We start from the raw sequence: 12,948 nt of genomic DNA, 5'->3' as shown, positions 1-12,948 counted from the left end.
TTATTTCTAAAGTTCTGAATCATAAAATGCTTCAATGAAAAAGGAATGAACGAGGAGACTAAAAACGAGGGCGCTATTCAAAATGGCGACCACCGAAGGGAATCCCGAAGCAGAAAATACACCGAAAATTCTAGAAAATCCGCGATGTTTTTTCGATGTTAGCATTGGTGGCGAAAAAAGTAAGATAAACCTTGATGATCATAGTTATGGAAAATGTTCCAAAATGGATTTCAAACAGATGTAGTGCTGATTTAAATATGATAATTTGTCTTTTCTTCAAAACCTTAATTGCGGAATTGCCAAATTCGGCACCCATGCCATTGATGATGCATGCAAACTGCCCTAGTAGCCAATTCTACCTAAAAGCGGGCAGCCTTATTTCTATAGATCTGCTGCGCATTCAAATTTCATTGTTTTGCATCGTAATTTCATTTGTGTCCATGCTATTTATTAAATGTTGACTTGAAATAATAATTAATAATAACTGACGGGAAGGGTTGCTGTCCAGGACCAGGTTGAAATAACAAGGTAGAGTGAAAGAAACCCCACTGGGTATTTTGGTCATTTAACACACTGTTCTATGGGAGGACATAATTAATATGTTGAACTTTGCTCTGTTGACCTACAAAGTCAGACAACAAATTTGGCCGATTCCATTTCTAGGTGTAGGTATGCTAGGTGAATTCAAATTTGCCATCAAACTGCATCATTTTATATATCAAATTAAAGCCCTTGAGTAAACAAAGCCAAAACTGAAAACCTTTTTTTCATAGCACTTTCCGTAGCAAAGTTACATCTTGTCAAAGATTGACTTTCATCAAACAATGTCAAAAAGATTCAGCTAGCAAAATTCCCCAAAACGTCATTTCGGGGGTGTTTCTAGATCTTAGTCTCATTATGATAGCAGCTTTTTTTAATGGAACTGCTATCAAAATCCCTCTAAAATTCCATGTGCGAGTGTCTTATCACCATAAAAAATCATATATTTGGGTCAAGTGAAGTATAGAAAACATATTTATGTAGGTTTCTTTCTTCGGCCAGTTGTTTTAAATTTCTATGTAAAAATGCATCAATTGTCGGCGAATTTGGCTGACTAGCAAATATGTTTGCCTGGCATACCTACTAGGTGCAAGTTGGGACATGTGTAAACATTACAAATATGCACAAAAAAAATCAGGTTTGAAAAAAATTAACCAATTTCATATTATAAGATTGTACATGTACATGGCTTGAAGAGAACACACCACACAGACAGCGTCATCATCCCAATATATTTTCGTGTCAAAAATTGCCGTGATAGTATGGCGAATCCTCTAGTTTTTCAATAGCCAGAGGTACTCACACCTCCGTCACTACGATTTCCACTGTCCTTCTCCGTACGAAGGTCTGAGACTCCTGGGCATATCTGGTCCAGGGTACACATAAAATACCACTTTTTCTCATAAATACCACTTCCTACCATTCCTCACATGAAGATGAGACTTAAACAAAACATATTTAGTGCATTTTCGTAAATTTTGAGCACATTTGAGGATGTAAAAGACCAGACTTGTGACTGTTATCGTCGCCGTGTTTTGAATTCTTCCTATACATCGATGCCGTCAGTGTGACGTCATCATCGCATGACGTGACTTCACGGTGCCCGCTTTTACCACGATAGCACTCATGGCCCTAGTGAGGAAGGATCAGGGCCATGATGTTTCGGGCTAGTTTTTCAACAGCTACGCCTGGCGATTTTGTTCGAGATAGGCCGAGCGACTCAGGCTAAGCATACCATTTTACACAATATGACTATCATATGAGATACCACAGAGTTTCTATTCTACACATTATTACGATTTGCGCATGCTCAGTACCTCATATGATGTTCATGTTGCTATTACAAGAAAATTTGATTTGTCAGGTAAAACCCAGGTTTTGTTTCCAATACACTAACTTGAAATGCAATACACTAATTAGCGGCGATTGCTGTTTACTGTGGATATATTTTACTGCAAAATTGTGATATATTTAAGGGGGTACTACACCCCTTGATAAATTTGTGACTATTTTTGCATTTTTCTCAAAAAATAACTACACACTGGTAACAAAAGTTATGTATATTATAGGGGCAAGGAATCCAGTTACTACACTGGAATTTCAGTGACTAAAGACAAGCGGTACGTTATTTATGATAAGAAAAGAGGTACCGCTAGAATGTTGGCATGGAATTAAAAATAAGTACGGTAATATATATGTAAGTACGTAATACAGGGTGTCCCCCAAAAAAAGAGGCCCCTCATTGCGCCCTCTTTTTCTCCTATTTCTGAAAAGTTGATCAAATATATTTTGGTACCCGGTATGTAAAACAACCTTGAGTCGTTAGCTTTAATAAACCAAAACAATTATATCAATCGGCTCACAACTTTTGAAGTTATGCTCTTTTAAAGAAATGTACCCGTTTTTCACTCTGTCCACAGAGAAGGTTTGGCTACTTCAAAGATTGAAAAGGAGTACACATACCATGCATGAAGATCAAACATTCCTCAATGATAACTTTATAAAATAACTTTATTTATGGAATGGGCTTTTGTTGTTTTTGTAAAAAAAATGATGAGACCCTGGTACATTTGTTTTGTGAATGTGAAAAAATTACTTGTTTGTGGGATAGCTTGAGTGCCTTGATTGAAAGTAAAACCGTGAGTGTTTTGGATTCTCAAATTTTCAGAAAATGTTTGGTTTGGATGTTGAAGAATCTGAGCACAAAAAAATGCCATCAACTTTCTTGTTTTATGTTTGAAATATTATATTCATAGATGCAAATTTCAAGATGTCAAACCTAGTTTTCAAGCTTACAAGAACATGGTGAAAGTTAAATTTGGCACAGAATATAAAACTGGGTAACCATTTTAAGAAATTTTCCTTTGATCTTGGTTTTTAATGGGATGCAATTTTCTTTTATCGTGGTGTGTTTATATATATTTTTACCCCTTTCATTTTTTTTTTTTTTCTTGCCATGGTGGACCATGTTATTTGCACTGTGAGATGGGAAAGTTTTCAGTGTTTTGTTTTGTCACTTGTCCTGCATGTTTGTGTGTTTGGGGGATGGGTGGGTGCGTTGATTGTTGAGGGGGTGTTTGGGTGGGATTTGTGTTTTTGTCTAGAAAATCCCTGGTCTAGTTTATTAATGCACTCGTAACCAACATTATTTGTTTGATCTTATTATGCATGTTGTATGGTGCTGATTCTGCCCAACCATGGCAGGGGGACCCAGCAGTTGCCTTTGGGTTTTCATGCTTTTGCTGTGCTACCGCTTCTTTTTCTGCTTGCCTTTTCCATCACTCTTGGTAGCGTAGCATTTGCTCTTTTTTATTATTTTTTAACAGAGGTATTGGTTGGGTCCTGTTGTCGTGGTGGGGCAGTATTATTTAAATCTCATTGTCATAATCTGATTGTATCTTTGCATATATCTTGGTTACCGTAATTAAGATGGGGTCTGGTGGACCATGTCTGTATGTTCTTTTTTCCCTTCCACCAGGCCCAAGTACAGGTGAATAAAAATGGAAAAACAAAAAAACAAAACAAAAACAACAAAAAACAAAAAAAAAACTTTATTTATGGAATGGGCTTTACTGGTGGGTTTATGGGCAATGGATTTTGTTAATAGTGTTAATTTGTGGGTAAAATGGATGCCGAATGGGACTTCTTTTGCTTTACTCATGTTACTTGCAATTACTTTTTTTTTTCTTGGTTATTTATGCCTTTTTGTTTGGTTATGTTTCTTACTTTATTACTTTGTTGTTTCTTACTTTATTTTTTATTTATTCTAAAAGGCTATTTGGTTTGTCTTTGGTTCTTCTGAAGTGAGTTTACTGTGCTGCTCTACCCTCTACCTGGTTGCCTCTTTGACGAATACAGGTTTCAGCCCTGGTCCTCATTGCATCAATTATGCTATGTACTATCCTTGTCGCCAGACACTTGCAAATGCATTCATCAATACGTTTGCGAAGATCTTGGATTTTGCCACAAAGGAAAAACATCAAGTGGTGTGAGGTCTGGTGATCGTGCAGGCCACTCCACAGCATGACCCATCCCAACCACTCTATTTGCTATCCGTGGACAGAGTGAAAATGGGTACTTTTATTCAAAAGAGCATATCTTCAAAAGTTGTGAGCCGATTGAAATCATTGTTTTGGTTTAGTAAAGCTAACGATTAAAGGTTTCTTTACATACCAAAATATATTTAATCAACTTTTCAGAAATGGGAGAAAAAGAGGGCGTAATGAGGGGCCTCTTTATTTTGGGACACCCTGTATGATTTCAATGTATTTCTGTTGCAGTTCTTACATGTTGAACTTTTTGTTTTTCAGTTGGCAGGATAGTGTTTGTACTGTTTTATGATGTTGTTCCGAAAACAGTAGAGAATTTCCGAGCGCTATGCACCGGGGAGAAAGGAGTGGGATCTACAGGCCATCCACTGCATTTCAAGGGCAGTATTTTTCACAGAAGTAAGTATACAGTGGAATAAACTGGTCTGCTGTCCGGTCCCCTGTACATAAAAAAAAAGCACAGTGATTTATAGTGCGCTACGCACAGGCACAACGCCTAAACGTTTATCCACAAGCCTCAGCACACTTTACAGGTTGTCGCTGACCACTATGGCCCCACATCATTCCATAAACCATTAAACAACAAATGAGGGACTTTGCTGCTTCAAGAGCGCACACCCTAGACATTCCACAAATAACCTTCGCAACCAGGATCAGCTCCCCGAGTTTCGTATGGGTTACAACGAGACAAATTAGCAGTGAGTTCCTTGTCCAAGGGAATTTCAAGCTAACTCAACGAGAGCATACTAGGCACCAGGTTCGAACTCACAACCTCTCGCACCATAGTCGCAGGCCTTATCGATTGAGCTAACTTGACTGCTCAAGGCTGCCACAGTGGCATCACACAGATTCTGAATCAGTTGGTCTGTGTTTTAAACACAGACAAAAATATTGTGTGGACTATTCGCCCTTTGCATGGATCCGCCATGTTGTTACCAAAATGAGGTTCGCCCTACAAACACATGCGCAAAATGTGCATGTTTTTCGCTCTTTTCTAGCAATGCACCAGAAGGTGCAAAGCGTATGTGATAATTAAAGCATGCATTTGACAGGCGTACCCACACACAGCAAGCACTTTGCGAGTAAAACCTCGTTTTGAGATACACCTGGGTGAAGGCAAAACATGGGGTTTCAGATATTTATCTTACAGAAGATCTGCATTTTTTTACTGACTTGAAGCATTCTGAAAATGTTCTTAGCATGTTTTAAACTGGTTCTCAGTATTTGTAATGAGCAGCATGTGTATGAGGTCAAAGGCCATTTAGAGATCAACTTAAGAAATTCTTCACTTTTTCTGATAAAATTGTCATATTATAATTTTATTGTCTGTTTTCATTTTAGTAGAAGGGGATGTGTTATGCATCACCTTGTACCTAATTACTAATCTACTTGTTTTATTTACCTTTTTTGGATTGGCATTTTTTTGGGGGTTGCATTTGACTGTATCTGTATTCTTTCTTTCAGTTATCAAGGGCTTCATGATCCAGGGGGGTGACTTCACCAAGCATGATGGGACTGGTGGCGAGAGCATTTATGGCGAATTTTTTGATGATGAAAACTTTAAAATACAGGTAATCAAGTTTTCAAATTAGAAACTTGATGTATTGAATTTGTCCCTTATAATTTGGCTGGTCCAAATATTTATGTGCAATATTTTGTTATGTTATTTATTAATTACTGTTTTATTAAATTAAATTCTTTAGTGCATCTGTGGTGTGTGTGGGGGTGTGTATATGGAGGGCTGATAGTTCGGGTGCGAGTGTATGTAAGGTGTGTGTGGAGAAGATGTAGGAGTGTGTGAGCTGTGTGACTGTGAGATTTTGCCTCAACAAGTGCAATTAATTTCTTTGAGTAATTTTATGGTGTTTTCGTGTATATTTTATATGTTTTATATGTCTTTTAATGTAAACATTGCAAATGTAATATTTCATGTAATTTGGCCTACGGGCCACGAATTTGAAATAAATTTAATCTGAATCTGAATCTGAAACAAGGCAAGCCCTAGGGCCAAAAGCATGTGAAAATAATTGCAGCCCCACATAAGCTATGAACTGGTCATTGGCCAAGGGGTATCATGTGTGACCAAAGATTCACATAAAAGATGTGTATCTCAGTGGTAGAGCGCTCGCCCGACAAGCGAGAGGTTGGGGTTCACAGCAGGTATGTCCAGAGTTTTACTCTGGTATATCTGCCTATGCAATGTTAAATGTTTCCATTTATAATTTCATGTTTAATTGTGCTAGTGTCATGGGTGTGAAATCTCCTCTTTTAAGCTGTATTCTTCTTTTTTGAAAATTCCTTTGAGGCAAAGTTTTAGCTGTTTCTTTCATTTTCAGCCCATTTTGAGCATATTTCAGTGCTTTTCCTCCTTTTTATGCCTCCACCGGAGGTATTATGTTTCCTGGTTGTCCGTCCGTCCGTCCATCTGTCCGTCCGTCCGTCCGTCCGAGCTTGCGGGTGCAATATCTCGTAACTGGTAAGATGTACAGTGATGCAATTTGGTGGGGGGATGGTCGTTGGCGGTCTTCAAATTCCAGTAGGTTTTGTTAGTGGGTCAAGGTCACCCAAGGTCATCTAGGGGTCATCTGAGGTCAAATTAGCAAAAACCGTCGTATGGGCATGCACCTTGGTGTACAGTGATGCAATTTGGTGGAGGGATGGTCATTGGCTGTCTTCAAATTCCAGTAGGTTTGGTTAGTGGGTCAAGGTCACCCAAGGTCATCTAGGGGTCATCTGAGGTCAAATTAGCAAAACCGTCGTATGGGCATGAACCTTGGTGTACAGTGATGCAATTTGGTGGAGGGATGGTCGTTGGCGGTCTTCAAATTCCAGTAGGTTTGGTTAGTGGGTCAAGGTCACCCAAGGTCAACTAGGGGTCATCTGAGGTCAAATTAGCAAAAACCGTCGTATGGGCATTAACCTTGGTGGGTACTGTAAACATTTAGAACAAAATTTTTTGAAGGTCATTTTGGGGTCATCTGGGGTCACACAGAGGTCATCTGAGGTCAAATAACTTAAAACTGTCGTATGGGCATGAAACTTGGTGGGTACAGTCAACATTTAGAGTCAAATTCTTGGACGGTCATTTTGGGGTCATCCGGGGTCACCCAGGGGTCATCTGAGGTCAAATAACTTAGTGGGCATGAAACTTGGTGGGTACAGTCAACATTTAGAGTTAAATTCTTGGAAGGTCATTTTGGTGTCATCTGGGGTCATCTGAGGTCAAATAACTTAAAACTGTCGTATGGGCATAAAACTTGGTGGATACAGTCAACATTTAAAGTTAAATTTTTGGATGGACATTTTTGGGGTCATCTGGGTTCACACAGGGGTCATCTGAGTCAAATTACTAAAAACCGTCGTATGGGCATGACACTTGGTTGGGTACAATCAACATAATACGCCTCAAGGTGGAGGCATTGCGGCCGACGCTTTGCGTCGAGAACCGCGCAAGCCGAGAACCGCTCTAGTTTCCTCATTTTTGAACAAGAGTTCCTCTTTTTTCAATAGAGGTCGCTCACACCCCTGTAGTGTGCTATGCGTAATTCTTCTTTCCCCTGTATAAAAAGGGTCTTTTTTCATGATCAGGCACTGTACATATTGTATCATGAATATAAGGTATCTCATGGAAGTTTTAGAAAAAAGGGTATGCCTTGCACAATAAATCGCAATGTTCAAGGGTCCTTCCTTTGAGACAAATGTAGCATAGAAATAATAGAATAAAGGTTAAAAGTTATGAACTTCTGAATTTGTGTTTTCCCAGTTGTTATTAAGGGTTTAACTTTTAGGGTCAAGAAAATGACTGATTTCATATGGGTAAAAGTTATGTCTAGATACATATTTAAGGTAAAAAGTTGCACTTTTTATACTTATAGGAGGACATTTTCTGACCTCATGGTGCTTTTTGAGACTTTGTGGTCATGCATGATACCCCTTGTCAATGACCAGTGGCCCCCTGGGTCTGCTATTTGGCATTTAATACCTGTAGGTTGTTGATTTGCGGGTCTGATGTCTTTGAAAGTGTTAACAACCGAGATGTTTATATTTCTTTTGTATATTACACAACAAGTTCCTTCAGTGAACAGCAGTTTAATACCCGGGGGCCACTTAAGTGAAATTTTCGTATGGGTGTGAGGCATGGAGCCAAATTATAGGCTTTGGCGCTAAATAAAATGCAAAATTTTCCAAATTAGGGCTAAAGAGCTACAATTGTCAGAATTTGAGGCTCAAAGAACTGGAGCATGATTCAACTGTGGGTCTTAAGCAACTCCCGGAGAATCTGAAAAGGGACTCTTGACCAACGTACATACCCATACCACCTTTACATGTGAGTGCCTCCTTCCTCCTTATTAGTGCAGGCCTCATATGTATGGGTATTATCACACTGTGTACAGACTAGCTGTACTTAGTTTTTACTCTGGAACCTAGTGTAGATGAGTGTATTTTTGAAGTACAGTCAACAGTACCGGGATGATCCCCTGCCCCTCCGTGGTTTAATGTTAACACTCAAACTTCTTTCACTAAAATTTGTTTTATAGCATGAAAAACCAGGTCTCCTCAGTATGGCCAATGCTGGACGTAATACAAATGGCTCCCAGTTCTTCATTACTACAAAACCTACTCCACATCTCAACAGGAAGCACACAGTATTCGGCGAGGTGGTCAAAGGAATGGGAATTGTGCGCATGCTGGAATGCGTCAAAACATCTTCATCTGATAAACCTGTGAAGGTAAGGATGGGTGTTAAACCAATGAAATTGTTAATGAAGAAGGCATTTCCACCATTTTTATGTGTCACTCTGTGTGTTTTTCTGGTTTGTTTTGCGATGCTTCTGGCCAGGCCATAGCAATAATTTTACCTCTCTGGGAACTAATGGGTGAATCTGAGTAATGTCAGAATTTTCCTGCACGTTGGAATGTTGTGTATTGTTTGTTTAACTTTACTAGGACTGTTTTGGTTAAAGGCGCTTAATATGTGCGGTTTATTATTATTATAATTATTACATCAGTAGCCTTGTGTTATTTCTAATAATTGTATAGGCTATATATTTATCCAATTAATAATGTTATTTGCCAGTAGTTATGCAAAATAGAAGACTGTGGTGAGTTACAACCAGGAGAAGACGAGGTAGCAGTAGTAGACGATGGCACTGGTGATCTGTACTGTGACTGGCCAGAGGATTCAGGGATTGATCACACTAATGTAAGTCAACAACAATGCATCAAGTTTTGTTAACAACTGTTAGAACAGAGGGGGTATCAGTACACGATGGCACTGGTGATCTGTACTGTGACTGGCCAGAGGATTCAGGGATTGATCACACTAATGCAAGTCAACAACAATGCATCAAGTTTTGTTAACAACTGTTAGAACAGAGGGGGTATCAGTACACGATGGCACTGGTGATCTGTACTGTGACTGGCCAGAGGATTCAGGGATTGATCATACTAATGTAAGTCAACAACAATGCATCAAGTTTTGTTAACAACTGTTAGAACAGAGGGGGTATCAGCACATGATGGCACTGGTGTTGTGCACTGTGACTGGCCAGACGATTCGGGGATTGATCACACTAATGTAAGTCAGCAACAATGCATCAAGTTTTGTTAACAACTGTTAAAGAGAGGGGGTATCAGCACATGATGGCACTGGTGATGTGTACTGTGACTGGCCAGAGGATCCAGGGATTGATCACACTAACAAGTCAGCAGCACTGTATCAAGTTTTGTTAACAACTGTTAGAACAGAGGGGGTATCAGTACACGATGGCACTGGTGATCTGTACTGTGACTGGCCAGAGGATTCAGGGATTGATCATACTAATGTAAGTCAACAACAATGCATCAAGTTTTGTTAACAACTGTTAGAACAGAGGGGGTATCAGCACATGATGGCACTGGTGTTGTGCACTGTGACTGGCCAGACGATTCGGGGATTGATCACACTAATGTAAGTCAACAACAATGCATCAAGTTTTGTTAACAACTGTTAGAACAGAGGGGGTATCAGTACATGAAGAGCTCTGTTTCAAAAACCCTTACATCCACTTTGGCTGAAATTGAGTTATTGACATGCCATTATAGTGTGGGTAAAAATACACATTTTGGTGGTTGTTTGACCTTCATACCACTTTCCCTTCCGGAGATATCGTATATTTCCGTTTGGGAAATCTTGGGAATTTCAGAAATCTGAACTTAAAATGAATATAGAATTGCTATGTTTTAATTTTTTTGATGTATAATAGTAGCCTGGAATGTTCTTTACCTATTAAAACCAAAAGGAACTGTTTTTGGGTCACTATGTTTGAAAAAGTCATTTTCATTAACAAAAGGTGTAGCTTCGAAATATTCAAAAATGCCATTTTCCGAATTTAATTAAAAATTCATAATTAAAAAAGTAAATGAGATATTTCAATTTTTCTTTTTGATTTTGAAAGCATTGGTCAAGTTACATAAAGTAGTGCAAACAAATGGGCTCAAATTTGAGTGCAAAGGTGGTTTCTAGAAGAGGGGTAAATTTATTTTGTTGCAAAACCCCTTACATCCACAAAAGGTGCGATATAAAAGAAATAATAAAAAAAATAGGAAGGCTTGAAAATTGTACCAAACCTATTCTTTTAGTTTCTATTCATCAACACTTTATCCAAATCCAAATTGAATCAAATCGAACAAGTAATAACTGCACAATTAAAAAAAGCTGTTTTTCTCAAAAAGTCAAAAGTGGATGTAAGGGGTTTTGCAACAAAGCTCTTCACATGATGGCACTGGTGATGTGTACTGTGACTGGCCAGTTTGCGATTTCTATTTTTTTTTTCACGGATTTGGAGAGTCCCTGGACCTAACATCAAGTGCTTCCATTATTTTTTTAAATTGTGTTTGACCTGGAGCGTAGAACTGTAATCATTTGTGGTTGATTTAAAAAAAATTGGAAAAAAGTAAGATTTTTTCCCAAAATGTCAAAAAACGCATTTTGAGCCAAAATACGCAAATTGCGCCGCAAATAATGCAATTATCAGCCCTATGTTAAAGTGTGCTGGTACTAAGGTGTAGTGCACATTCAATCACTAACATTTATTAATTTAGCAACCATTCGTAAGTTATAAATACCCTTTTACTACACAACTTCATGAAGGGTCCCTAGAGTAAATCCCTATTACTTGCGAAGGGTACCGATGGTAAGTCAGTGAAATGGACTTTACGAATTACAAAGCTTTTTAAAGTTGAGTGAAATGTACTGTGTATGACTGACTACACAAATTGCTATTTCTCTAAAAAATCTATTTCAACAGGTAACTGAAGTTCTTGATGTTGCAGCCAAAATCAAGAGTATAGGAAATGAGCTGTATAAAGCCAAAAACCTGGAGATGGCCAAAAAGAAATATGAAAAGGCTAATAGGTGAGTTATGTTCAAGTTTGAAATATCTAAGATGTGTGCGCAAAACCCTACTCGTTGGATGGCAGGTCACTCGGATATAAAAGTGTTCCCTATGCTCATTGATCAACCCTTACCAACCTACAATCTACGAAAAAAGTCCTTGGAACGCTTGGTACACTCTGTCGAAATTCCGTGCAGAATTTCATATGATCATGGAAATGACGTATATTTTGCCTGGGAACAAGCATGACATCTACAACAATGATTTACCCTTCCCTCTCCCCATCAATCAATGTTGGAACACATTGGGAAACCGCTGAAGACTTTGGTATTTCTCAACATTGCACAGTTACAGGGTGACAGTTTTCCGTTATTTACACGCAAGCGTTTCAAGACTTTTTTCGTTGATTGTCTCTACCGAATGCAAAATATTTCATCTAAATTTCGTTTTTGTGTCATAACTCAAAAACGGAATGTCGTATGAGCTTCATATTGCACACGATTTGAGAGTGGATTATATGCTTTGAAATCATAACAACATTGTTAATAAAGAAATTGGTTTATTTAGGGAGTGGTCACTGAAACCATCCCCTATGCTAAACAACACACGTTTCGTAATTATGGCTCTAAACTGCTCTAAAATGTCATTTTTTTTTTATTACTTAAAAACAAAATGTTGTATGAGCGTCATATTGCACACGATTTGGGAGTATATAGTATCCCTTTGAATCACAATAAAATTGTTGATAAAGATGTTGGATTATTTAGGGAATGGTCACTGAAAACACCTCCTATGCTAAATTACACACATTTCGTAATTATTACTAAAATCTCGTGTTTGTCTCATAATTCAAAAACACTACAAATATAGTTTTAAAAAAATATTACAATGTTTTGCAGCATGTTTTCCAAAATGTTTTTGAATTTTATTAAAACGTTCTGTACCCTTTATAATATAATCCAACATGTAAATGTTTTCTGTAAAACTTGCGTTTGCTGAGTATAGGCTTATCCAAACGAATCAGAAAGATTGTGATGTAACAATTTGAAACAACTCATTTCTGAATATTATTTATAATAAGATACGCTTTTGCGGTGAGAAAAAAAAAAAAAAAAACAACAATTGAATACACTTAAAGAAAAAAAATCGACCACCACTGGGACTCGAACCATTAGCATCAATCAATAGTCAAAAGATTACCAGTCGAAGGACTAAGCCGTTGCGCCACGCTGCCATTTCGCAATCGAAGTAATCAGTTTTGGTCTTTTATAGTATAGTCAGGTATCGGGGAATGTGTAAAGCTGCATAGTGCAAATGGCAAAGTGGATCAGTTTACCATAATGACAAAATGGTCCAAAATCCACATTTTATGGTTTTAGGCCGTATCTCATGGAGCCTGACGTTCGTTTACCTTGGCTACACCAATTGAGAATGTTTGAATACAAAAGGAATGACAAATTGATCACATTTATGACATTTGTTAA

The 12,948-nt window shown here is 38.1% G+C and overlaps 1 protein-coding gene across 1 annotated transcript in view; it reads left to right on the top strand.

The window, feature by feature from the left end:
* Nucleotides 1-60: 60 nt before the first annotated feature.
* LOC140160645 (peptidyl-prolyl cis-trans isomerase D-like) overlaps nucleotides 61-12,948 on the top strand; it is a 41,766-nt gene continuing 28,878 nt past the window's right edge. The window contains exons 1-6 of the mRNA XM_072183907.1: nucleotides 61-179; nucleotides 4,350-4,487; nucleotides 5,553-5,659; nucleotides 8,627-8,818; nucleotides 9,169-9,291; nucleotides 11,378-11,484. Coding sequence (XP_072040008.1) covers nucleotides 83-179; nucleotides 4,350-4,487; nucleotides 5,553-5,659; nucleotides 8,627-8,818; nucleotides 9,169-9,291; nucleotides 11,378-11,484 — 764 coding nt within the window. The 5' untranslated portion in view covers nucleotides 61-82. The remainder of the gene's footprint in view (nucleotides 180-4,349; nucleotides 4,488-5,552; nucleotides 5,660-8,626; nucleotides 8,819-9,168; nucleotides 9,292-11,377; nucleotides 11,485-12,948) is intronic.

Source organism: Amphiura filiformis, chromosome 9, assembly GCF_039555335.1.
Source record: "Amphiura filiformis chromosome 9, Afil_fr2py, whole genome shotgun sequence".
Taxonomy (NCBI): Eukaryota; Metazoa; Echinodermata; class Ophiuroidea; order Amphilepidida; family Amphiuridae; genus Amphiura; species Amphiura filiformis.
Note: the sequence above shows the minus strand (reverse complement) of the source record. Positions and strands in the feature narration are given on the sequence as shown.